The sequence below is a fragment of the Diabrotica undecimpunctata genome, chromosome 3, assembly GCF_040954645.1.
Source record: "Diabrotica undecimpunctata isolate CICGRU chromosome 3, icDiaUnde3, whole genome shotgun sequence".
Classification (NCBI taxonomy): Eukaryota; Metazoa; Arthropoda; class Insecta; order Coleoptera; family Chrysomelidae; genus Diabrotica; species Diabrotica undecimpunctata.
The window spans coordinates 50,840,255-50,867,242 of record NC_092805.1 but is presented as its reverse complement, the minus strand read 5'-3'; the positions used below and the strand labels follow the sequence as shown (position 1 = coordinate 50,867,242).

Genomic DNA, 26,988 nt, shown 5'->3' with positions numbered 1-26,988 from the left:
AGGTGGAGGCCATAACACGAAAGAAGAAGAATCAGTAACCCTTTTGGTTTTGTTTACTATTTATTTTTTACTATGTATGAAATTATTTTTGATAAACAAAACCGGGTTTTTAGGGCAATGAACATAACCTATAGATATATTTGACATTAAATTTGGGCTTAACATACCTCAGTGTTGCCATATACTCAATTATTTCATACTCTCACATATAAAAATTATGGGCAAAAGCACTTTTAATATAATTATATGAAATGAAAATTTAAAACAAACAAAAACGTGAAAAATACATATATAATTAAAAGCATAAAAATTATACGTATACATATTATAAAATAAAATTATATCTTGAATTTAACAAATACTTATGTATATAATAAAAACCATTAAAATTATGCCTAAGGTAAAATTAATAGTTTAGAAACTACATTTATGAATGCTTTTTAATATGAATTCAAAAATTGTGGCTTCTCATAACAAAAAATTATAATTTCGTCAAAGTATCTTTATTTTAAAAACTCCTATACTTTATACAAAAAAATTTGGCAACACTGTGACGCATAATCCAGATGCCAAGGTTATGTTCATTGCCCTAAAAAAAAACAATTTAACCCAAAAGCACAGTATATTGCTTAAAAAGAATCCAAAACTGGCCAAAGCCAAAACCGAAGTTTATACAAATGGAAGTAAAACAAGAAGATAGTGATGAGAGGTTTCAAGCAGAAATATATTATCATGCTGTTGATGATGGTCTTTTGGATATTTGTAAAATTGAAATTAAGGAGGAACCTAAAAGAGGAAGTACTCAGGATACATTTGATTATGCAGCCTTAACGAAAATTCCCATAAAGACTGAAATAGAACCAGAGGAACATAAACTTACGTCATTAGAAAGACAAACAAATCCAAGGGGTAAGTAGACCACAAGAGTACTAGGTTTAGAGTTCTATGAACCTGAAACATATATCCATGCATTCTGCTTCAGCTAGTGATTTATTTTTATGTGTTTTCTAGTGATGGGCTAAACTGTGCTTCTGCAATCACAGGTACAACTGTGATCGTGATTTTTTATTCATTGTGATTTTTACCTGTGATTGTGATTTAACAGAGCAACGAAATAGTTATATACATATGTTAACCTTTTCTTTTTTTTATTTGGCACTGATGACATTTTTAAAATGTATGAGAATAAAAATTATTAAATATCGATACAAATATGACGAGTTACACAAACTCAATGAACTGTAATTCTAAATACTGTTTTTATTTTCTTCAAATATTTGTTTTCATACTAATAGTACACTAATCATATTTCTCCAAAGACGATATAATGTTATCTTTGCCTTTACTTCCTCATTAGAAAGAGACTTCACAATACTGCCATTGCGCCAACTACCTCTATCTCGTTTCTTGTTATCCTGTTACATGTCTCACATGTAACACACATCACATTTTAGAGATCAAGAACTACAGACATAGAATAAGTCCGAAATCAAAATCACAGTATATTTTGTGGTTATTCACAAGTTATGATTGTTATTTTCTAATCACAGCTGTTAAATCACAGGGTGTAAACACCTCTAGTGTTTTCTATTTAACAGATTATTTTTCATCATGAATTAACATGCTCTATACAGTTTTTTCATGATAGCATTGCCTAAAAAATATACTTTCTTATATAAAATTAAAGTTTTTACAAAAATTAGAGCAAAATTTAACAAGCACTAGAAATTACGGCCCTGAAAGTGACAACAGTAGTTTTCACTTAGTAATAAACTTCCCCAAATAATTGGGGAATTATAAGTTAGAAAATTCAACAGGTTTCCAAAATAAGTGTTTAAAAGTTAGTGGATACAGGTGATAGTAGCATATTAAAGAAATAACAATAACAGTTTACTCCAAGTAAACTAAACATTTTTTCGTTAATAAAAACATTTGCTTTCATGACAAACTAAAAATTATAAATAAATAAAATTATAAGTTTTATGGATCAGCTAATTGTCATATTTCTTTTAAATAAAGTTAACTTTATTTAACTAATATTTAATAAATATTTCAAAAAGGTTTGATATGTCATTTCCACATATGACAGTCAGTATTATCCTTTTCTGTTGTTTTATACATAACCATGATTTTGAATTCTGTTTTGTTCAAATGTAAACCCTATGTAAGCTCCTTTGAAAAATTTAGATATTTGTCATTTCTAATAATGATTTAAATAGTTATAAAATCGTTACAACTGTCGCCCCACTGTAAGATTTGTTGATAAATTTGGTTAATATTATTTGTAATAACTGTTGATGTGAAATAATAATAAATATGTCTTTTTGTATCTTTTTAAACCAGGAGTTTAAAATTATTTCCTTTAAAATGATTTTCACCATTTCAAATTTTTGAGGAAAGAAAAGCCTTTCTTTTTATCCAGCAAGAGTATTCTTTTAAACGGCGTCCAATCCAAATAGTTTACGAAGCTTCTTGTGTTTGTTGCCCAGGAAATCTCTGTAAATATTTTTATGATTTTTTCATTTCTAGTTACTCCTTCCAGTCCCTCAAATAAAGATACTTACCAACGACTTAAGCTCTCTAACCAAAGCAAGAGTGGCTGTTCGCAAACGTTTCGGTTTGTTTGTTTACCGTATCTCCAGCCCTAAGTGATATTTATTAGTGATTAATGTGTTGTTTGGTATCAAAAAACCCGTAATAGTTCAGACCCTATTAATCTGTAAGTTATTTTTCATATTTATTAGTGAATGTTCCAGAAATTGCATTTATTTGCAATTAGAAGCACATATTCTCCTAATTGAGTTCAACAAAAACTTAAGTACTCTTCATAAAAAGTTATCAGTACTTCTACAAATAATATATTTAGAAGATAGGCCAGTACTTGATCTAAAATTTTTTTAAATATGTCATGCACAAAAAGTTTGTTGGATGTCAAGGGTGGTGAATATTGGGTTTGTGATGGTTGCAATCAGAATATTCATCATCAATGTGCCAATCTGACAGCATCAGAAATCAGGGTGTTGGAGTTGAAGGGTAGAAGAGTCCTTAAACTTTTTTGCAAATCCTGTGAGGAGGGTATTAAAATGATTCCTATGATGAAGAAGCAAATCAACTTATTGATAAAATTAGCTCACTAGAACTGCCTAGAGATAACAAAGCCACAGATCTTGACACCATCATCCAGGAAGTGGAGGAACGTAAATTCCGTGAAAATAATATTATTATTATGAAATCGTAGGCTTCCACGGCCAGAGTCAGAATTATAGTTTATTCGTCTTCCGGGTTTGGACCGTGTCATTTGTGAGTGACCCAAAAGTGGGTTCATCTAAGATGAACCCACTTTCAGATAATTTTCATAATCAGATGAACCCACTTTTGGGTCACTCACAAATGACACGGTCCAAACCCGGAAGACGAATAAACTATAATATTATTATTTATAACCTCCATGAAACCAACTCTAGCACCGCACCAGCAAGAATCGAAGAAGATATGAAGAAAGTTAAACAAACTTTAAGCGTGATCAATCCCAATATTCAAGTTAAAAAAGTCATTAGACTTGGTAATATCAAGAATAATATGTCACGTCCACTTAAAGTAGTCCTTGAAAATAAGAATGTAGCACTATCAATTTTAAAAAATAAAAATAAACTTGCTGCATCCAATATTAAGATTAGCTCCGATTCCACCTATCTACAGAGAAAATACCTTAGTGAACTTCGTACTAATTTGGCAGATAGGGTTTCAAAAGGTGAAGAAAATCTTACCATTAGGTACATTCGTGGCGTACCAAAAATAGTAATCCAGAAAAAAAACTGAATTCCAGGGGTACCTCCCACATTGTGTCTAATGAACTAACAGTATATTATCAGAATGTTAGAGGAATTAGAACTAAGCTTGGTGCTCTTGAAGAAAGTGCTGCTACAACTGACTATGATGTGCTTACATTTACTGAGTCGTGGTTGTGTGATGGTATCAGTAGTGACGAATTGGGACTTTTAGATTTTAATATATATCGAAAGGATCGCTCTCCATTAACTAGTGTTAAAGTAATTGGAGGGGGTGTCCTTATTGCAGTTAAAAAATGTTACTCATCGAGGTCTATTCTATTACCACATGTTCACTTGGAGGAACTGTTTGTCGAAGTTTGCATTCTGAATCAATGCTATATACTCGGTACAGTTTATCTTCCGCCTAATTCAGCCTTAATATGCTATGAGAATCATTGTATTAGTATAGAATCCGTCTGTAACAATTTTCCTGAACACAAGTTCATTCTAACACGAGACTACAATCTGCCAAACAGCGAATGGTACCATGATGAAAGAGGTGTCTTTAGTAATAATAGTAACACTGCTACTGATACTTTAGTTGATACTTTTGCATTTCATAACCTATTTCAGCTCAATCAAATCACAAATTGCAACGGAGTTTTACTTGACCTAGTTTTTGCAAATGATAATGAAAATGTAACAGTTGAAATTGCTAACGATTATTTATTGCCTTGTGATCGTAATCATCCTGCGTTATCAATTTCTTTAGCTATAAAAGATAATATGCCCGAGCTTCAATATAATAGTTTTGCCTTCAATTTTAGGAGAGGAGACTATTTTGCTCTTAATATGTATCTTGCTAGTATCTCCTGGGAGAACGTTTTAGGTATTTGCAGAGATATTAACGAAGCCACGGAACTGTTCTACTCCATATTGCAGTTTGGTGTCAATTGTTCAATACCACGTACAAGATTAAAAAATCCCAAATTTCCTCGTTGGATGACTAATGACCTAAAATCATTAATATTTAGGAAAAAAATTGCTCATAAGATATATAAACAAACAAATTCTTGGGACGATTATCTACTTTTCTCTTCCTTGAGAACCAAATGCAAAGAACTAAGCAGGTCATGTCATGAAATTTATATAAGTCAAACTGAATCTAGAATTAGTTCAAACGTAAAGCACTTTTGGAATTTTGTTAACAGCAAACGCAAAAATAATGGTCTACCAAACACAATGTTTTTTGGAAACACAATGCTTAATAATGGTGCGGATATTGTTAATAGCTTTGCGCAATGCTTTCAAAATATTTACAGAGCAAATGATGACGATTTAATACAGCCCATCTTAGAGTATGAGAAAACAGTGAGTCTAAATTCTTGTAATGTATCTTTGAAATCATATTTGAAAGATTAGCCAATTTAGACATTTATAAGGGCTCTGGGCCAGATGGAATTCCACCCATACTATTAAAAAAATGTAGATGTACTTTAACCCATCCCATATATTTTCTGTTTTCTCATTCACTTGATTCAGGTATTTGTCCAAGTTTGTGGAAATCTAGTTTTATTGTTCCTATTCATAAATCAGGCGACAGGAGTAACATAGCTAACTACAGACCAATAAGCATTCTTTCTTCTATTCCTAAAATACTAGAGAGTATAATATGTGACTCTATTAAAACACTTTTATGCAATGTACTAATTGAAGAGCAACATGGTTTTCTTTCAGTTAGATCAACTTCGACAAATCTTTTACTTTTCACGCAATACATATCTGATGCTTTGGAAAGGAGACTACAGGTGGATGCTATTTATACAGATTTCTCCAAAGTATTTGACACTGTGAATCATAAATTGTTGTGTAACAAGCTTAAAACTATTGGATTTACAGGAAATCTGTATAACTGGTTATGTAGTTACCTAACTAGCAGAATACAACTTGTTAGAATTAAACACTTTCAATCTAGTGAGATCTCCGTAACATCTGGTGTTCCACAAGGAAGCCACTTAGGGCCTTTCCTTTTTAATATATTTGTTAATGACATTAAATCTCAAATTAACTCTAAATTTTTGCTTTTTGCTGATGATTTAAAAATCTATAGAATTATCGAAGACGTCTCGGATTGTGAAAAACTCCAAATTGATATTAACAAAATTATGGCATGGTGCAATTGGAACCAAATGAGCATTAATGTTGGAAAATGTCACTTTATTAGTTTCTGTAGAAGAATTAACAACCTCTCTTATAATTACAAATTAGCTGAAGAACCACTGAAGGCTGTCTCAACTGTAAGAGATCTAGGTGTTCAATTAGATTCCAAACTAAATTTTTGCGCTCATTTTGATTATGTGAATAACCAGGCATTTAAAATGTTAGGCTTCATTATTATAACCTCTAGATGTTTGCATAACATTAATTCCATCAGACTGATTTACATTTCCCTAGTTAGATCTGTTCTTGAGTATTGCTCAGTCGTTTGGTCACCCACTTATGAAGTCCATATAGACAAGCTTGAAAAAGTCCAAAATAAATTCATTAGGTACTTAAGTTTTAAATTACACAAACCTTTAAGCGACCATTCCTACTCAGAAATTAGAAATACATTAAACCTTCCTAGGCTATCTTCCAGACGGATGTATGCTGATGTTTTGTTTCTTCATAAACTACTGAATTCAAAAATTAATTGCAATGATCTACTGTCTCTAATTGACTTTAATGTTCCCTCTAGAGTTACTAGAACATCTCATAATTTTGCAATTAAATTTCATCGCTCTAACTTTGGTAGGCATTCTCCACTGAGTAGAATCATTCTAAATGGAAATAGAATAGACTTTGATTTGTTGCTGTGCGCTTCGGAAAATGTCTGTAGAATGTGTTTAAAAAAAAATTTTGTAATTTTATGTGATTTATATTTGCTATGTGCTTTATATAATTTTAATATTTGTTTCTTTTTTCTATATAGCTGCATCGCCAATTCTTTTCATACATATTTACTATATCTTTATAATTATTGTATGACTAGATAATACTTGTAATACTTTGTGTATATATTAAATTGGGTGGTATTCCGTTAATAAATAAATAAATAAAAGCCCAGTCCCCACTTTCAACCCCCTATAAGCAATTATATATTTCTGTTGCAACAATGTTGCCACATTTGGTGATAGGAAAACAGCTTTAATTTCATCACATACAAGTTCCTTTACTTCAATGTGTGATGTAGCATTATCTAAGAAAAGTAGGATTCTGTTGGAAAGCCCCACTTCCTTATTGAATTTTGAAACGGATCGAACAAATTGTTTTTCAAACCACTCCTTAAAAAGTGCACTATTCATCCATGCTTTCCTTTGGGCCTTATAATAAACAGGCACAGCGTTTATGTTAACGTCTTTCAAAGCTCATGGTTGTTTAGATTTGTCAATGACCATTGGCATTTAAAGCCAGGTGCACAAGCTTCTTCTGAGGCAAGATTTTTGGTAGGCAGCAATTTGAAAGTAAGTGCAGTTTCATCTGCATTGTAAATTTATTGCGACTAATAATTGTTTATAATATCTTTAAATTCCAATACAAATGTGCTAGCGGCGGCGACGTCTGAGGATAACTTTTCGCCTGTAACTGTAAGTTGACGCACATTATACTTGTTTTCCAGCGACTTAACCAACCATTACTTGTCGTAAATGAAGGACCGCCATTCATGAGCTCATTAAGTTTCAATGCTTTTTCTTGAATGAAAGGACCACTAAGGGGGACTCCCTTTTGCCTTTCCTGAGTAAACCACAGGATAACTGCTTCGTCAACGAAATCGTGAGCTGGCACAGCAGAATTACGTCGTTTTCCTAATGTTTTCTCACCTGTAGTGCTTGAAAACTTTTCAATTTTTGCTCTGTTTTTCTTCCAGTCACTTATAGTGGCTGTACATACTCCCAATTCCAAAGCTATGTTTGCTGCACTTTATCCGTTGTCCAATCTCTTTAAAACTTTCCAATTTGTCTTTCAATGTACAAAAGGTATGTTTCCGTTCAGCGGTGACCAAAAGTATCTTCTGTATCAGTGCAATAAAAAATCAGTACCAGTGAGAAACAATTTTAAGTAAGATGAATAAAAACGTAATGAACTGTACAGCACAGCGAGTTAGCGACTAAACACAAACAATGACACTGGCTACGCATCAGCGCGTTACAATGAACACAAGGTATGATATTGCACATGACATTTGACAGCTGACCTAGGCGTGTGACGTAGTCAAGAACACTCGAACCCAATATTTGTAATCATAGTAAACGAGTTTTCTTGACATATCAATTTACCGCGATTTTTATTCAGTTAAAGCATTATACTGTCTTAAAAAGTACCAGTGGTGTTTATTTACTGTTAAGTTTATTATACTGTATAGTAGTTTTTTGTAAAACTATAAGTTTTTGATCCATCGCTATTTTTGAATGTCTGTTATATTTTAAAAATAGGTGTTTATGTGTTAAAAAGCACCTATACTACACTATATATATACATATATATATATAAATATATATATATATATATATATATATATATATATATATATATATATATATATATATATAGCTATTTCTTCCGAATCCAAATTCCCAACTCTAACTAACTGCTAATACACTACACTTGAATTTCCGATGACCAAAAAGAATAACGAATTTGAAGAAAATCTGGACTAAACAACGAAACCGACTCCTATCGTGGTTAATTGAAAAGTGACATCATTCTACCAACTCGTTATAAACAAAACATAAACAGAAAAATTCCTGTTTATTTGATCCGCAAAAACTCTAATATTCGGAATAAAGATCAAACAGATGCAATTTGTTAATATAAACATCCTAAAATGTTTATATTATCAATCTAAGCGACGCAAAAAGATTGAGAATATTTTTCGGTGTTTTAACATATACAAGGTAAATCGAAATGCTACACAGTTTACAAAACTGTACTATAGAAAAATTTATAAAACTGTACTATAGAAAAAAATTGTTGCGGTCTGTATTAGAAGTGAGAAAAGTTCCATTACTGACAACCTGAAAAAAATCATCATAAAAGATGTCACTCATTTGGTGGCTGAGGCCTGGGACAACCGCCTGAGACTTTAATTAGAAAATTATGGAAGAAGTTTTGAAGCCAGATTTAAAAACAAAACAAAAATGTGAAATTGCACAATGGATTGAAGATGACAACAATGGGCACCAAGAATTTTCTAATGAAGATATTGTAGACTTGGTTCAACCTTAAGGCCACCCTAATGAAGAAGAAGATAGTGAGGAAGAAGTTTTCCTGCCAGATCGAGTGTCACACACAGATGCCACGAAAGCTCTGGATGTGGCTACATGTTACGTGGAGCAGAACTCTGCTCCGGTCGATGTAATGTTTATGCGTAAATGGTTCAACATCGTACCGCTGCATCGTATGACGCATAGAGGTACACCTCTATGCGTCAGAAGAAAGTGACCAACTTCTTTAAGAATGCGCCTTAGGGCTGCAAACGTTTTCGCAAGAGTGTGGACAATATTTTTGGACTCAAGTTAACTACAAGAGAACCGACATAAGTTTATGTTCAACCCATGGACGTATAAACATAGATGGACCCAGCAATAAGATACCTTAAACACACACTGTTTTGAAGCTTCGATATTCCTGGACAAGAGGGTAAAGGGGAGTAAAACGGGTATCGATAGACTGTGACACTTCCTCAATGAGCATAAGCGTGCTTGAATTTTTACTCGCGGGGATAATTATTCAGAAGTTAATAATTGGAAGTAGTAATAATGTATAAAAACACGTTTTTATAGAAAAAATAAAATACAATTTTATTTGCTTTAAAATTAATACAATAAAATATAGTTGAGCTCAAGTTAATTTTTTAATAGGTATCAAATAATTCTACGGTAAAAAAAAAAATATACATTTGTCAAATTTAAGTGCATACCTATATTTATTGATAATGTGTTAAAGCATATTTTTTCAAATTGTGACAAATTTGTTTTAATACAATATCAATAGATTCCACGTAGTAAGGGTTTCTGCTACAAAATTATTTATTGATCATTCCAAAGCTCTTGCTGGCATTTGACATAAAATTATTTGCAAATATACCTACTTATTAAAAAGTAGGCGTGAAAATGTATAAATTATTGGAAAGCTATTTACCGAACAGAAATATTAAAATAAAAATGGTAAATAGACATAATAGAAGACGTTGGTATAGAAATAAATTTTTATTGATTGCGAAATAAAACAGTCTTAGTAAGAACGCTTCTTATGCGCACGGTGTTAGCATCTAAAGTAGTCCTCGTTTCATGATGAATTCCAATTTTAAAATATTTCTCAAGAACCAATTTTAAAAGTTGCATAGAGTGACCATCGATTGCATCTTCATCATACATATGGTCACCAAAATGCTCATAGATTGATTTTGGGACATTTTGTATGGTTTTATTAATCAAAATATTCATAAGGTGTTTAACTAGTCTGTTGTAGATATTTATAGTTTTATTAAAAAATCTGAAATATTTTTCAGCTTCCTTACAAGTTTAAATAACCAAAAAGGATGCTTTTGAAAAGTTTTTTTATACTGTTTTCTCTATTGAAGTTTAGAGTAAGTTTCATCATTAATCAATATTATTTGGAAACCTACATAGAAAAATAAATGAGTTTTATTCATTTCACTAATTTATTGTTAATTCATGAGAAATATTAAATTAAAAAGCTACTAAACAGATCTTTTTAATCAGATGATGTCTACTTACAATTTAAAAATGTCTATACTAATTTCATGAACTAATATCTTGTTCAATACATTAATTAATATGAATAAACCCAATGGTACGCCTATGAAAGACATATTTTAAAATGTAAACACACAGGCTTCCTCAGTTCCTCATCTTAAATAATGTAAACAAACAGTACTTACAAATTAAATGAGACATTGGGATGTAAATATTTCGTTTTTTTGCAAATGCAAAACTGTAGCACCATTATTATAATTTGTTTATTTCACTATTTACAAATATCACTTAAAATACAGCCAAAATATCGAAAAACAACTTTTCCTCATCTTGGGTAAAAAGTAAACAAAACATGGACATGACATGGAACAGCATTTGAAGTTTGACGTAGAGCCATAAGACAGAGAAATGTAAACACCGTTGCCATTAATAAATAGGTTTCAGTGCTTCTACATATAAAATAATTGGTTGATATCTGTTATACGCTATTATTAAATGATATGCACACTATGTGCACATTTGATGTTTTAATTAAAATTTAATATATTAATATAAGTAATAAATTATTATTTTGGTTTGATAGCACCTGTAGAGTATAAAATAAATATAGTAATATTTTCAGCGATACGTGAATAAGATATTTTAATAAAAAAATGTGACAACATTTGAAGGTGCTGAGAATGTGACCTAGTCAAATAATTTTGGCTTCACATTTTTATGTAAATAACTGAGTCCATCTGTGTTTATACGTCCATGGTTCAACCTTTATAAGCACTATGTATAAAGTACGTATGTATTCATTTTTAAGAAATTTTAAATGTCAAAGTCCTATTAATCCTACATTGTTCAATTTTCTGGTTTTACTCTATATAATAAACCTGTTTTTAAGTTTTTGTCTTGAATTTTTTTCACTTTCGGACTTTTGGTTTGGATAAGCGGGGTTCAAATTTGCGGCGTTCTACTTTTGTACTATGTGAAGTCAAGTTACGTTAATAAAAAAACAATAATAAAAAACTGAATTCCGGAAACTGACTAATGTGCACACAACAGTTTACCGTAATAAACATAATAATAAACATAAACGTACCAACTATAAAACAGTAATGTGTTCCTGTAGGAGTCTCGATTCCGGGGTGGAATGGTGAGAAACTTCAAAATGGTCCAGTCTAATCTCCATTATCACGGGGTGATCATGAAGGAGACAGATGCTCATTCGGTCTGAAAGTCGGATTGAATCATTAGTGGAGAAATCCCCAAACGAATATAAGAACCAAAAATTAAAAAAAAACATTCTTCCCCAAATGTATCCACAAGTTCAATTTTGTAATTCCAGTACCCTGGGTTCCCAGTTAAAAATAAACCTATTTACTCTCTTATTACTTCCTCGTTTGAAAAAGATTTCTCTCCATTTTTGTTTATGTACATTTTATGTTGTAAAGTTAATAATGAACGAGATAATTCAATTATTATGTAATGTCACTATTTTTTCCTTAACTCGAAAAATATCGACCACACGAAAGCATTTGCAAAGAAGAAATTTTAGGAAATTGCGTTTACAACAATTTCAATTCTTATCATTTTTGTCGAAAAATTAAAAATGGCGAAAGTATTGATCAAAAACGATTCTCCTTTAAATTCAAGATGGCGGATAACGTGGCAGCTCAATTCAGTCGCGATTTTAAATTTACGCTACTATTGGCCCTACTGACTGACCTAAAGGTTAGAAAATAAAGTTTTCGGTAGTTCGCCATGCAAGGTTCAATGACATCTCGATTGAACTAGTGGCAGCAACGCTCGTATATCGCCTGGCGTTCCTCAGTATAGCTGTTTATCCTACACTTTGTGGAGATGGAAGGATAAAGGATGGATAGGGAGTCGATAATATTGTAACGTTTTTAAATAAAACTAGCGGTTCGATTTTTTTTTAATTTCGTACGGACCTTCCCATTGTCTTTGCAATTTAGGACACAAGCCTCGACGACGTTGTGGATTATAAAGCCAAACAAGATCACCTACTTCATAGCTTTCATTTTTGCATCGAGAATCATATTGATCTTTCATTCTGTCACTGGCTAACTGGATGTGTTGTCGGGCAAGTTCATGAATGTTGTTGTGATGAAATGAATGTGCTGGTCCCAATCTCTTTGATGTTCTGATACAACTTTGGACATGTGTTTACCCATCGTTCGGTCCATCCTCTCGACCATTCCATCTGATTGAGGATGTAGGGGTGTAGTTCTAGTCTTATTGACACCAATCAATTTACAAACGTTTTGGAAAAGGGTTGACTCGAAGTTTGGCCCTTGGTCGGAGTGGATCTCCAAGGGAACACCAAATCGGCTGAAAAATTCTTTAACAAGTACCTCTGCAACGGTAGCAGCTTCTTGATTTGGTATCGCAAAGGCCTCAGTATAATCCAAAGCTACCAGGATATATTTATTTCCATCATTCGTCTCTGGAAGCGGACCTGCAATGTCGATTGCTACTCTTTCCATAGGACTACCAACATTGTACTGTTTCATGGGTGCCCTCTTTTTACCAACTGGACTATTACTGGTTACACACAGTTCACATTTCCGGTACCACCTTCTTACATCATCTTTACAGTTGACCCAATAGAACCGTTCTCGAACCTTTTGCAGAGTCTTCGTAATACCAAAGTGCCCACCTGATGCACTGTCATCCAACTGACGAAATACTTCTGACACGTTACTTTTAGGTACAATCAACTGAAGCTTAGATTCTGTACCATCATCGTTCTCAAAGGTTCTATACAGAAGATCATCTTTCAGCACTAGGCAATTCCATTGGCTCCAGTAACACTTGACTTCTGGACTACATGCACTAATGTCTTGCCAAGAAGGTCTTTTACTTCGACGCATCCAATCCAATACTCTTTTTATACATGGATCATCTGCTTGAGCGTCTTGTAGCTGTCGAGGCTGCCATTGCTCATTAATGACGGTGGTTCGTCTCACAGGGCAAAGTTGTTCTTCTAATTTAAGACAGTGATTACAATTTGCACTGCATGGTCGTCTCGAAAGAGTATCAGCATTTAAGTGAAACTCTTCCTGGCCCTCTGGATTACGGAATTGTAGAAACCATTTTAAAGCGGCGTGATCCGTACGAAGAAGAAACTTTCTGCCATACAAGTATTTATGAAAATGCTCGCAAGCCTTCACTACGCCTAGCAATTCTCTTCTAGTAATGCAATAGTTTCTTTCTGGTTTCGACAAGACTTTGCTAAAGTAAGCGATGCCTTTTTCCTGCCCATCTTGGATTTGGGAGAGAACAGCTCCTATTACACTGTTGCTGGCATCGGTGTCCAACGGTGCAACGGTGCAATGATCAGAGCCATTTTTAATTGTTCGAAAGCTTTTTGACACTCTTCGCTCCATGTATATTCTTTGCCTTCTTCTGTCAACTTTGTTAATAGCTTGGAGATGTTGGAAAATCCTTTGACAAAACGTCGGTAATATGTACATAGTCCAAGAAAACTTCTAATTTCGTATTTATCTCTTGCTACTGGCCAATCCTTAATGGCTGCTTAAGTTTTTCAGGATCAGCTGTTACACCATTACTTGCGACAATATGTCCCAAGTACTTTACTTCTCGTCGAAACATGTGACATTTCTTCGGACTTAACTTCAAATTCGCTGCCCTGAATCGTTGAAAGACTTCTTTCAGATGGTTGGCATGTTCATCGAAGGATCTTCGAACCACAATTACATCATCCAAATAAACCAGGCATGTTTTCTACGTTAGACCTTTTAAAACTGCCTCCATTAATCTTCTAAATGTGGCAGGGGCATTACATAAACCAAAGGGCATAACTGTGAACTGCCAAAGCCCTGATCCTATCGAGAATGCGGTTTTTTTCCTGATCAGCTGGCTCCATGTCTACTTGCCAATATCCACTTTTTAGATCGAGTGTGGAGAACCAACGAGAACAAGAAAGAGTATCCAAACTGTCGTCTATTCTGGGCAAAGGGTAACTATCTTTTTTAGTTACCGTATTGAGCTGTCGGTAGTCAATACAAAAACGCGTTGAACCTTCTTTTTTCTTTACTAGCACTACTGGTGATGTCCATGGACTGTTTGATGGTTCAATTACCCCTTGTTTGTTCATATCTTTGATGATATCTTCGGCTTCATCTCTTTTCGCAAATGGAAGTCGTCTAGCTTGTTGTCTGAGTGTCTGAGCATCTCCGGTATTCATTTTATGCTTTACTATGCTTGTTTTGCCCTTATCATTCGTATAAATGGCAAAAATATCTGGAAATTCTTTCAGCATAGACTTTACTTTTTTAGTACGTTCATCATCAAGATCTTGGCACGTTTTAATCACAATCTCAACAAGCTCCTTTGGATACTTAGATTTCGATGTTTTCTTATTAGTATTCATAGAACAAATCGAAACCACGGGAACACACTGTCTTCGTGGCTTCGATTCTTTGTCTTCACGAAACGGCAACCCTTCACCACTGATCTCGAGAACTCCATCTTTTATTCAATACAGCCCCAACTTTCCTTATTAAATCCATCCCCAATATGAACTCGTCGGAAATCTCTGCAATTAATACTCTACGTTTCACTGTGGTCTGGGCAATGGATACTGACATATTAGCCTGCAACGTGCAATAGTTCTTGTTGCACCTATATCTACCAAAAACGATCTACATATATTATTGATACGACCCTCGATGTACAAGCTATGAATTCCACCGGAGGACGTAATGTTAACAGTTACTATGGGGGCTGTGTTTCTCGAGGTCGGCAGTTGCCCCTTGGTGTCGACCCGTTCTAGTTTTTCGACTGTTGTATGATTTTTTTGCAATTACGGCGAATGTGACCTACGTGACCACAATTCCAACGTCTGGACTCGCGTCTTTTCGGCATCGTGTTACGAACTGCTTTTCGTACCATTTCTTCCAGACGTTCATCGTTTGGTTCGTCGCCTTCTTCAATGGTTCTTACTCGATGGCTCCGTGAAGTTTGACTAGCTGTTTCATGTTCCAAGGCAATAGCGAGCGCTTCATCTAGAACTTTCGGTCTTGCTAGTTGTAAAGCTTTCTGTAATTCACTTTCTTTTAACCCATTAACGAAGGTATCTAGAGCAATTTCTTTCAAAATGTTGTCTGGTACCTCCGGATAAGCCAACCGCACTATACGAGCAACATCTGCTTCAAACTCTTGCAAATTTTCACTTGCTTGTTGAATTCTACTTCTTAGTTGCGCCTTGTAGACTTGTTGTAGATGGGCATCTCCGTAACGTTTGTGTAGTCGAGTGAACAAGGTCTGGTAACATTTTTCTTGACCCTTAGGAATTGATCTTAGAATATCCGCAGCATCGCCTCGTAAAGCAGCAGTCAAGGAAACAGCTTTTTCTTGTTCTGTCCAATGATTGGCTGTCGCAATAGCTTCAAATTGTCTAAGGTATATGGACCAAGAAAACTTTCCTTGAAATGGTGGCAATTTGAATCTCATATGATGTGTCGTTTCGTCTCTAGTTGATTCTTCTTTCACTACCGGATCTAGAGCTACTGTATTAACTGGTGTAACTTTAGTGTTAGTTATCATGGTCTCGAATATCGTATATCGAATGTTTTAGAAACTTCTTCAAATTTCTCATTGTTTTGTTTACATACTTCTTTAATAATTTGAGAACTCTCGTCGAATCTTCTAGCAACATTTTCGAATTTCTCGTCATTTTGTCCATCTGCTTCTTTAATAATTTGACACGTTTCATCGAATCTTTTGGAAACATTCTCATCATTCTTCCTAGAAGATTCTTCAATCATTTGCGAGACGTTTTCAAATTTATTATCATTTTTTTTTTAAGTTTCTTCAATCATTTGCGACACATTTTTTATTTTCGTTAAAACTGCTTCTTCTGCTGACTGGAACTGGAGTGTCTCTGGGTCTTCTCCATTCTTGTTGAGAACAGTCTTCATTCGTTCTTGGAGTATCTTCTTGGACCTGCTGCAGTCTTCATCGCGTTCTTCTAGTTGCTCACGCAACTGTTTTACTGAAAGTTCTACTAGTAACATCTTTGGTCAGGCACACACGTACTTTTTTAAATGTTCTTTCGTACAAAGTTCACTATCGAACTACGCGGTAGTTCGCGACGAACAATACTTTTCAAGAGTTCAAAAGTCTTTTTCAAAAGTCACTGCTGAATTTATTTTTTAAATAAATCAATTATCCTCACACCTGACACCAACTGTAACATTTTTAAATAAAACGAGCGGTTCGAATTTATATAAATATATTTATTTATAAGTTTACAGTTCGATTATCTTTTATCAACTAAACTTCACTCCTAGAAGGTATGCTTATATATAAAATATAGTGACTTTTCTAGAGTAGACAGTACTAGAACATTCTGGAGTAGCCCACCTCTAATTCGCCTATTTGACGGGTTGATCTCTCTCGCGCTCGATACATCGCCGGAAACTTCTAGTCGCTTTCGAAATGCAACCGTTACACGGGCCACGCCGATTAGATGTTCGTAACAATATTTTCTGATTGTACTCGGAGTTCGGGTCCAATGTCACTGGTCATGGTCACTGACCATTTGGTGGCTGTAAATTGTGCTGCAGACTTGGAAGGTGGCAGAGACGGCCTGAGCGGCTTCAGATTTTCGCCACAATTGCCGAAAACGCAGTAATAGGTAATGATTGCCGCGCCTTTCAGCGTCTGGCGGCCACTCGCTGCACCGACGCCGGACGCTATTTAGACTGTTCTTGGTTTCATCAGTCTTGCTCCCCTCACATTAGTAGGGACCAAGAGCAATTACTCAGTATTTCCATCACGTCGAGTTTATTCCACAGCCCAGGAAAGATAATTAATAAGCTTAACTGATATGTTACGTCTGCAACATCCTTGTATTTATACAGTATAGGTAAAATTTTATGGTCGGTATGGACCTTACGTGAGATGGAGAGAGAAACACCTGTTTAAAAAGAGAGAGGTATATTAGGTCCGCCCTTTATATCGTCGAAAATGCATTACTGGAAATTAATAAAAGAGCGGAAGTTCAACGTTGCCAAACGTATTGGTTTTATTTGACCTGTTGTCTTTTTAGCATTTGAACAATGTTTTAAGATAATCAAATTTGGGCGAATTGATTTAAATGGCAGCTTACTGTGTTTTACTGGCTATATGCCACAATTTTACTTTACAATATGAGTAATTGAACATTTTGATTTCCACTTCGGAAATCGTTTTATATAAATAAAATTTATTCATGTTTCACATTGTGCCCTATTCCCAATAGAAATAATAAACTGCATTATGACGCCACAATAAAAAAGCTTCATACATAATTATTTGGCAATGTCGTGGTGTAAGTAAGGACACTGATTTTTAATATTGTGGTAACGAGTAGAGGTGGGTCGTTGACGTTTTTATCGTTTACGCAACTGAACCATTTTTCGTAAACAAGTAACGTTAAATTATTCAACTAGTTGATTTTTTAACAGTAGTTTCAAGTAAGAGAGTACATAAACAAATATATTGGCTATTATCGTTTATGTGTATATGTATTGAAGTGAAAGAGACTAATGAAGGATATATTTATTATAACTTGAAAAATAAATTAAACAATACAAATAGTAAATCGTACTTACATTTACATTACACGTTATTATTAAATCGCGAATCGTCTAAATTGACATGTAAAAACATAATTTTTTCCACTTTACTTGTTTTTAACCGTGTTCTTCTTTTATTTAAAATTAAACTAGATTGTTCACAAGGAACCGATCTTGCTACAATATTACAATATTTTATGAATATAGTGGTTAAGTTAGGATATATATGGCGATGGTTCTTCCACCACTGTAATGGACAGTTCCAATCTCCGTTCGAATTTTTTCTGGGTAATATATCATCAGACAAATACATGTCGACTTTTTATATAGCTCTCGGTACATGTGTACGTTTAGATGAGTCAACACCACTTAAGTCATCTTTATCGGTTTCTTTTTCTTGTACTGATTGATTTTCAATAGTACAATCTCCTTTTTCTTTAATTATAGAAGTAACCAGCTTCTTAACTCTTTCTTTTGTTTTTTTAGCTTCATTTTTATCAGAAAATCCCTGCATTTTAAATCGTGAATTCATAAATGTACATAATGACAATGTGCCACTCTGTTCTATCCCTCTAAATCTTTCTGCTAAACCCGCTTTTAGTAATTGTACTAGGTAGAAATCGGACCCGAAGGCGGTGAATCAACAAATATTGGTCAACGGCATAAGAATGCAGAAGGCAAAGGGGAACCACTGCATTAACGGCTCGTAGAGCACTCCCAGGAAATTCACCATAGAATTGCCACTGCAATTGCAAACCGTTACTAAACATGGAAAGCGGAGGCCAAGATTCGGCAGGATTGGCAGTTTGGGAACTTTGTTATGTTGTAATTGACACTTTAAAAGCCTTTCTGAAGATAAGGTTCTTTTTTTTGAAATGTGTTTTTTGTCGAAATGTCGAAGAAATCGACTTTTTTTATTTTATCTATTTGTACACGATAGCATTTAAGTTCGTCCTTCACCAATAAATTTAACGTATGAGCAAAACAATTTAAATGTTTCCATCCCAAATATCTTTAATACCTTTTACTATATTTGAGGCATTATCAGTTACTGCAAAATTTACTTTTCCTTTTAGACTCCACTGATTAATAATTTCACTAATTTTAAAAGCGATGTTTTCTTAATTATGGTTTCCAGAAAAATGGCAGCAGCCTAATAAAACCGTTTTAAATTTTCGTTTAAATAATGTCCTGTTAATGCGATGTAACTCTCAGTTACTCCAGATGTCCAGAGGTCAGTAGTAATGCAGATATTTTCTACTTCTTTAACAACTTTTGCTCTAATAATTTGCTCAGTTTTGATATAACATTCCTGAAGTAATGAACCTGACAAAGTTTTTTTTGTTTTCAATTTATATCCAGGAATCCACCTGGAAAACTTTTTAAAAGCTCTTTCTTCAACTATGGAAAACGGATGAAACGAGTATTTGCATAGGTTTAGTAAATTCATATCTATTTGTATATTTTGTTCTAACCTAATCTTTTTATTAATGGAAGTATCCATCACCTTTTGACGCTTGGTTGGCGGTAGCAGTATGTCAGTACTTGTAGTAGAAGTAGTCGGAACGGATAGAAATAGATCAGGAGAAGTTTCAATCATTGCAATATTCAGAAAGTGGAGCATAAAATCTGCATCTTCTACAAATGTGCATTTTTTGAAAATAAAATTATTATTCTTATACTAGGTAAATAATTTTGACTAAGAAAAGACTTCTTACTTGAATATTTACAACAAATAAATCCTTTGACGAACTATCAATAAAGATTTGAAATCGAAAACGCAGATTAATCGAAAATCGAAACTCATTCATTAATTAGAATACATAGTTATTTTATTTTTAGTTTTGTAGTAGTCTCTCAGATCATCTGATCGTCCTCGTAGGTGTAAAGTGTTCGTTGCTCCTGTGTTTACGTCTACTCAAAACGTAGTTTTTTGGAACAAACAATCAACTAGTTGGCTTACAGTGAGAAGCCGTAGATTCGTTAACGACAAATCATCATCATCATCAGTGGCATTACAGCTCGTTATGAGCCAAAGCCTTCTTCAGAACAATCTTCCATTCGCCCCTGTCTCTGGAAACTCTTCTCCATGCTTTTACTCCAATGGATTTTAGATCATTCTCTATGTTATCTTGATACCTAAGTTTTGGTCTTCCTCTGGCTCGTCTTCCCACTGGTCCTTTTTGGTCGAAAATTTTTCTGATCGTTGCATCTTCATTTCGCCTAATAACATATCCTATCCATCGAAGGCGTGCTAATTTATTACATTTTACGACGTCAGGTTTCCCAAAACTTCTGTATAACTCAAAGTTGTAGCGCCTACGCCACAAACCCTGTTCTTGGATTCCTCCATCTATTTTCCTTAAAATTTTTCTCTCGAAACATTTAAGCAATTATTGGTCGTTCTGTGTAAGTGACCACGTTTCAGACCCGTATGTTAACACTGGCCTTATTAATGTTTTATATATGGTAACTTTAATTTTTCTGGGTAGTTTTGGGGCCATATGTTTCCTTAAGCCGTAATAGTACTTATTGGCAAGCACTATTCTTCTTTTCGTTAACGACAAATAAGGATTTAAAATGCAGGGATTTTTTAATAAAATTAAGCTAAAAAACAAAAGGAAGAGTTAAGAAGCTGGTTACTTTTATAGTTAAAGAAAAAGAAGATTGTACTATTGAAAATCAACCAGTACAAGAAAAAGAAACCGATAAAGATGACTTAAGTCCATGGTGTATTTTTGATGAATTAATTGGACATGACTCATCTAAACGTACACCTGTATCGAGAGCTATGAAAGAAGTTGACATGTATTTGTCTGATATATTACCCAGAAAAAATTCGAACGGAGATTGGAACTGTCCATTACAGTGGTGGAAAAACCATCGCCATGTATATCCTAACTTAACCACTATATTCATAAAATATTGTAATATTGTAGCAACATCTGTTCCTTGTAAAGACATGTTCAAAATCTGGTTTAATTTTAAATAAAAGAAGAACACAGTTAACAACAAGTAAAGTGGAAAAACTTATGTTTGTAAATGTCAATTGAGACGATTTGCGATTTAATAATAATGTGTAATGTAAATGTAAGTACTATTTGTATTGTTTAATTTATTTTTCAAGTTATAATAAATATATCCTTCGTTAGTTGCTTTCACTTCAATATATATACTCATAAACGATAATAGCCAGTATGTTTGTTTGTGTACTCGCTTATTTGAAACTACTGTTAAACAATTAACTAGTTACTTGTTTATGAAAAACGGCTCAGTTTCGTTAACGATAAAAACGTACATGACCCACCTCTAAAATACATAGCATAGCCTTCAACCTGTCTCATATTCATCCATCCTATTGAAGAGGATAGATAAATGGCGATGTTGCCAAAATGGCCCTTGCAGAGACAGCGTGACAAACGAATGGAGGGGCAGATACAATAACGAGCTAGAGTCTCTATTCGGAAAAGAAAATCTAGTCAGATATATAAAGGCCAATAGACTCAAATGGGCAGGGCATGTGATACGCAGTAACGAAATCGCCTTATAAACAATGCGTTCTGGGAAAGGCCAGAGGGAAGAAGGTCTGTAGGGCGGTCTAGAAAAAGGTGGAAAAATGCAGTCAAAGAAGATCTAGAGAAAATGGGAGTGCGACAATGGAAATTACTGGCACAGGACCGACAAACATGGAAGGCAATAGTAAACGCGGCAAAGACTCACGAAGAGTTGTAGCGCCACTGATGATGATGATGATGTTGCCAAAATTATCTTGTTTTATTTGAAATTAGGTTACTATTTCGTCAAATAATAATGAGAATCTGTAAATTTCTCATGGATTTAAGAAATTTTGTACCAGTATTTGTGTCATTTTATTTTTAATATAATCATCCAGTTTTGAATGGCAATATAACCGCGCCACTGATCGCCAATTTTTTTAATCAATTCAATGTTTTAATTAAAATATGTAATAAAGGCAATCTTGTCGCTGTTTCTTAGGTATTATAAACTGGATCGGAAATAATCGCCTCACTGGGCGTCTATTAGAAATGTGAAGAGGAGATCATGGGAAAATGATTGTTGTCTTTGTCTATTCGCTGAAAATATGATTTTATATCTGTGTTAGATATCCTGTTAAATTCTATAATACCGACCATAAACTTTTACCTACACTGTAGATGACTTAAAATGCTTTAACATCAGGGATTTAAGTATTACTATGTTATAATTCTCTTAGTTTTAATAGTCATATGATCAGCATAGTACAAAAACCGATGAAAAATTTGGGTCTCGTAGAGGGAATAACTCGTAACTTTACAAATATTAATCTGGACTAAAGTTCTTTACTTCTACATTCGTGAGCCCACGCTACTTAATCTACATTAGGAGGCTTAAAAAAGTTAAAAATATTTTTTCCCTTATATCGATTTTAACCCTTTCGCTACGGGTCAAATATCGGTTGCGCGTTGCTCATATACGGCGCCGGAATTTTGCACTTTGCGATCGAGACGGTCACTCAGTAGTTTACATTCTTTATATTGAAGTGGTTGAATCGTTTTTCGTTTGTCGGCAGTTTGTTTATATTAGTTTTGTCGAAGTAGTAGATTTTTTTTTTTCGTAAAACTTCAAAAAAAAAACGGTATTCAGAATGTATGGCGCTAGGGTGGGTGATGTGTGCAGTGTATGTACTGCATCAGTATGGTGTATTTCTGGATAGTAACGTACATGAACGATACTAGTAAGCAAGATAGACAATATAAAACGTACTATTACGATTATAGCTCTTCAAAGATGTAAATACTTAAAAATGTACGAGATTAATTTGCGTAATAGTACAACGCTCGCTCATCAAAGCTGCAAATAAAAATCGTACTTTTACGGCAACAGTATCGAAAAGGTTCAACTTTATATTTATAGAGATAACACTGTTTGACAACGTCCTTTCTCTTGAGAGCCGAAGAAAACAAAGAGACCTATTTTTGGAACTAATTGAAAAAAATAATTCCTTGAAAAATAATTGTTTCCGTTATATATATATATATATATATATATATATATATATATATATATATATATATATATATATATATATATATATATATATATATATATATATATATATGATTATTTACACAACACTGTTATTGTTATTAAACAACACTGTTAACTGTAACAGTGTTGTTTAAATAATTTTAAAACGTTTTTGTCTTGTTTGTCATTTTAATTTAATTTATTATTATTCTTGTAGGCTGTTATTGTGTAAAAAATGTATTTTTATTTTTATAGAATTGGACTTGCCTGTAAATAATATTTAGATTTATTATATTTCATCTATATTTCTTGGCGAAAAAATATATGTTAGTTTTTATTTTAGGCTTTCGCCAAGAGGAGAATACATTGGAAAGTATGAAAACAAAACATGTACATACATGTAATAAAGAACACCATTTGAGTCAATCAGTTGAAGAAAATACATTAAAATGTGAAATTTGTGTTAAGCAATTTGCCAATAGAAGTTCATTAAATCAACACATGAAAATTCACACTGGAGAGAAGCCATACCAGTGTGAAATTTGTTTAAAGCAGTTTTCTCAAATAAGTAATATGAAACAACATATGAGATTGCACAGTGGAAAAAAACCATACAAATGTGAAATTTGTTCTAAACAGTTCACACTAAAAGGTAACTTAAAAACACATTTGAGACTGCACACTGGAGAAATGCCGTACAAATGTGAAACGTGTTTTAAGCAATTCACTCAAAAAATTACTTTAGATAAACACAGACACAGTCACACTGAAGAAAAACGATACAAGTGTGAAATTTGTTTAAAGCCGTTTTCTCAACTAAGTAATATGAAACAACATATGAGATTTCACAGTGGGGAAAATCCATACAAATGTGAAATTTGTTTAAAGCAGTTTTCTGAATTATGTAAGATGAAACAACATATAAGATTGCACAGTGGAGAAAAACAATACAAATGTGAAATTTGTTTTAAGCATTTTAGCGAAACGACAATTTTAAAACAGCATTTGAGAGTGCATACTGAAGAAAAACCATACAATTGTGAAATTTGTTTAAAGCAGTTTTCTCAACTAAGTAATATGAAACAACATATGAGATTTCACAGTGGAGGAAAACCATACAAATGTGAAATTTGTTTAAAGCAGTTTTCTTACCTTAGTGCTTTGAAACAACATATGAGATTGCACACTGGAGAAAAACCATACAAGTGTGAAATTTGTTTAAAGCAGTTTTCTCAAGTTAGTAATATGAAACAACATATGAGATTGCACAGTGGGGAAAAACCATACAAATGTGAAATTTGTTCTAAACAGTTCACACTAAAAGTTAACTTAAAAACACATTTGAGACTGCACACTGGAGAAATGCCGTACAAATGTGAAACTTGTTTTAAGCAATTCACTCAGAAAATTACTTTAGATAAACATAGACACAGTCACACTGGCGATAAACCTTACAAGTGTAAAATTTGTTTAAAGCAGTTTTCTCAACTAAGTATTATGAAACAACATATGAGATTGCACAGTGGAGAAAAACCATACAAATGTGAAATTTGTTTAAAGCAGTTTTCTCACCTTAGTACTGTGAAACAACATATGAGATTGCACACTGGAGAAAAACCATACAAATGTGAAATTTGTTTAAAGCATTTTAGCGAAAAGACATCTTTGAAAAAGCATTTGAAAGTGCACTCTGGAGAAAAACCATACAAGTGTGAAATTTGTTTAAAGCAGTTTTCTCAACTAAGTACTATGAAACAACATATGAGATTGCACACTGGAGAAAATCTATACAAATGTGAAATTTGTTTAAAGCAGTTTTCTCAATTATGTAAGATGAAACAACATATGAGATTGCACACTGGTGAAAAACCATACAAATGTGAAATTTGTTTAAAGCATTTTAGCGAAAAGACAATTTTGAAAAAGCATTTGAGAGTGCACTCTGGAGAAAAACCGTACAAGTGTGAAATTTGTTTAAAGCAGTTTTCTGACCTAAGTTATATGAAACAACATAAGAGATTGCACAGTGGAGAAAAACCATATAAATGTGAAATTTGTTTAAAGGAGTTTTCTTATCTATATAGTATGAAACAACATATGAGATTACACACTGGAGAAAAACCATACAAGTGTGAAATTTGTTTAAAGCAGTTTTCTCACCTTAGTACTGTGAAACATCATATGAGACTGCACACTGGAGAAAAACCATACAAATGTGAAATTTGTTTAAAGCATTTTAGCGAAAAGACAATTTTGAAAAAGCATTTGAGAGTGCACTCTGGAGAAAAACCATACAAGTGTGAAATTTGTTTAAAGCAGTTTACTCAACTAAGTACTATGAAACAACATATGAGATTGCACACTGGAGAAAATCTATACAAATGTGAAATTTGTTTAAAGCAGTTTCCTTATCTAATTAGTATGAAACAACATATAAGATTACACACTGGAGAAAAACCATACAAGTGTGAAATTTGTTTTAAACAGTTCGCAATAAATTGTAATTTAAAAACACATTTGAGATTACACACTGGAGAAAAACCATACAAGTGTGAAATTTGTTTTAAACAATTCGCAATAAATGGTAATTTAAAAACACATTTGAGATTGCACACTGGAGAAAACCATACAAGTGTGAAATTTGTTTAAAGCAGTTTTCTCAACTAAGTACTATGAAACAACATGAGATTGCACACTGGAGAAAAACCATACAAATGTGAAATTTGTTTAAAGCATTTTAGCGAAAAGACAATTTTGAAAAAGCATTTGAGAGTGCACTTAGGAGAAAAACCATACAAGTGTGAAATTTGTTTTAAGCAGTTTCCCAATATAAAAAAAACATATGAGTTTGCACCAAAGGAAGATGAGAAAAAATGGCGGCTGGGACATGGACCATAGCAAATCCCAAGAAAACCAAATCAGCAACACCCGAGGATAAAAAAAGAATTCGGGAGAATACCATCACCCCTCTCGTAAGAGAGTGGTTAAGAAACCAAAGGGCCCTAACGAACAGACTATGTCATAAAGCACCTGACAAAAGTGTTCAGAATGGTGCCACAGACACCATCCTGACACTCAACTAGATCGGGCTCAAGCAAATTTGATCATTTACAATGTGGAACAAGCACTTGATGAGGCTCCTATCGGAGGTCAAAATGAACTTCTGCAGTTCCATAAAACATCGTTTAGCGAAGGGACCCTGTGGGTGAATTGTGTTAACTAGTATACAAAAAAATGGACGACCGAAGTGGTAAAGAATATTGGGGCCTGTGGGAGGGAGCAAACTGAAATATAATTGATCCAAATAATATTATCCAGATTATATTTTAGTAAATGTCATAAATTTATACATAAAATTTATTTTATTTTTATTTAATGTCATCAGTTTAGTTTCAATTAAATATAAATCAATTTAAGACTATTTGTAATAATTTGACCAATATTTATTCATTGTGAAAATTATGTTTTACTAGTAGTTGTTATTTTAAAACAAGATTAAATAGTACCCATACAGCGTAAAAATTTCACATGGACTATTCATTAAAAGTTACTCTTAAATATTTCAAAAATAATTCAAGAATGCTTTTTGTTGTTATTGAAAGATTACGGATGAAATGGAAGTTTGTAAGTTTCGGCGAAATGGAAAATTTCAAAATTTAGTAAAAAGTTTCATTAAATGATTTTTGAACAGTATAAAATAGTCGAAAAAGTTTAATGAAAATTCCTGAGAAAATGAAATTTTGATTGAATATATTTTAAATTTTTTTTAAAATGTTTCGTTAATTTTTGGGTAGGAATACAATATAGTAAAAGGTTACGTGACGGTTTTTGTAGTGT

At 33.3% G+C, this 26,988-nt stretch overlaps 1 protein-coding gene across 1 annotated transcript; it reads left to right on the top strand.

Moving 5' to 3' along the window:
* Positions 1 to 492: 492 nt before the first annotated feature.
* On the top strand, positions 493 to 26,988 carry LOC140436786 (uncharacterized). The gene is made up of 2 exons (XM_072525873.1): positions 493 to 909; positions 23,495 to 26,988. The coding sequence occupies exons 1-2, from the start codon at positions 678 to 680 to the stop codon at positions 25,798 to 25,800; spliced, it is 2,538 nt and encodes an 845-aa protein (XP_072381974.1). The 5' UTR covers positions 493 to 677; the 3' UTR covers positions 25,801 to 26,988.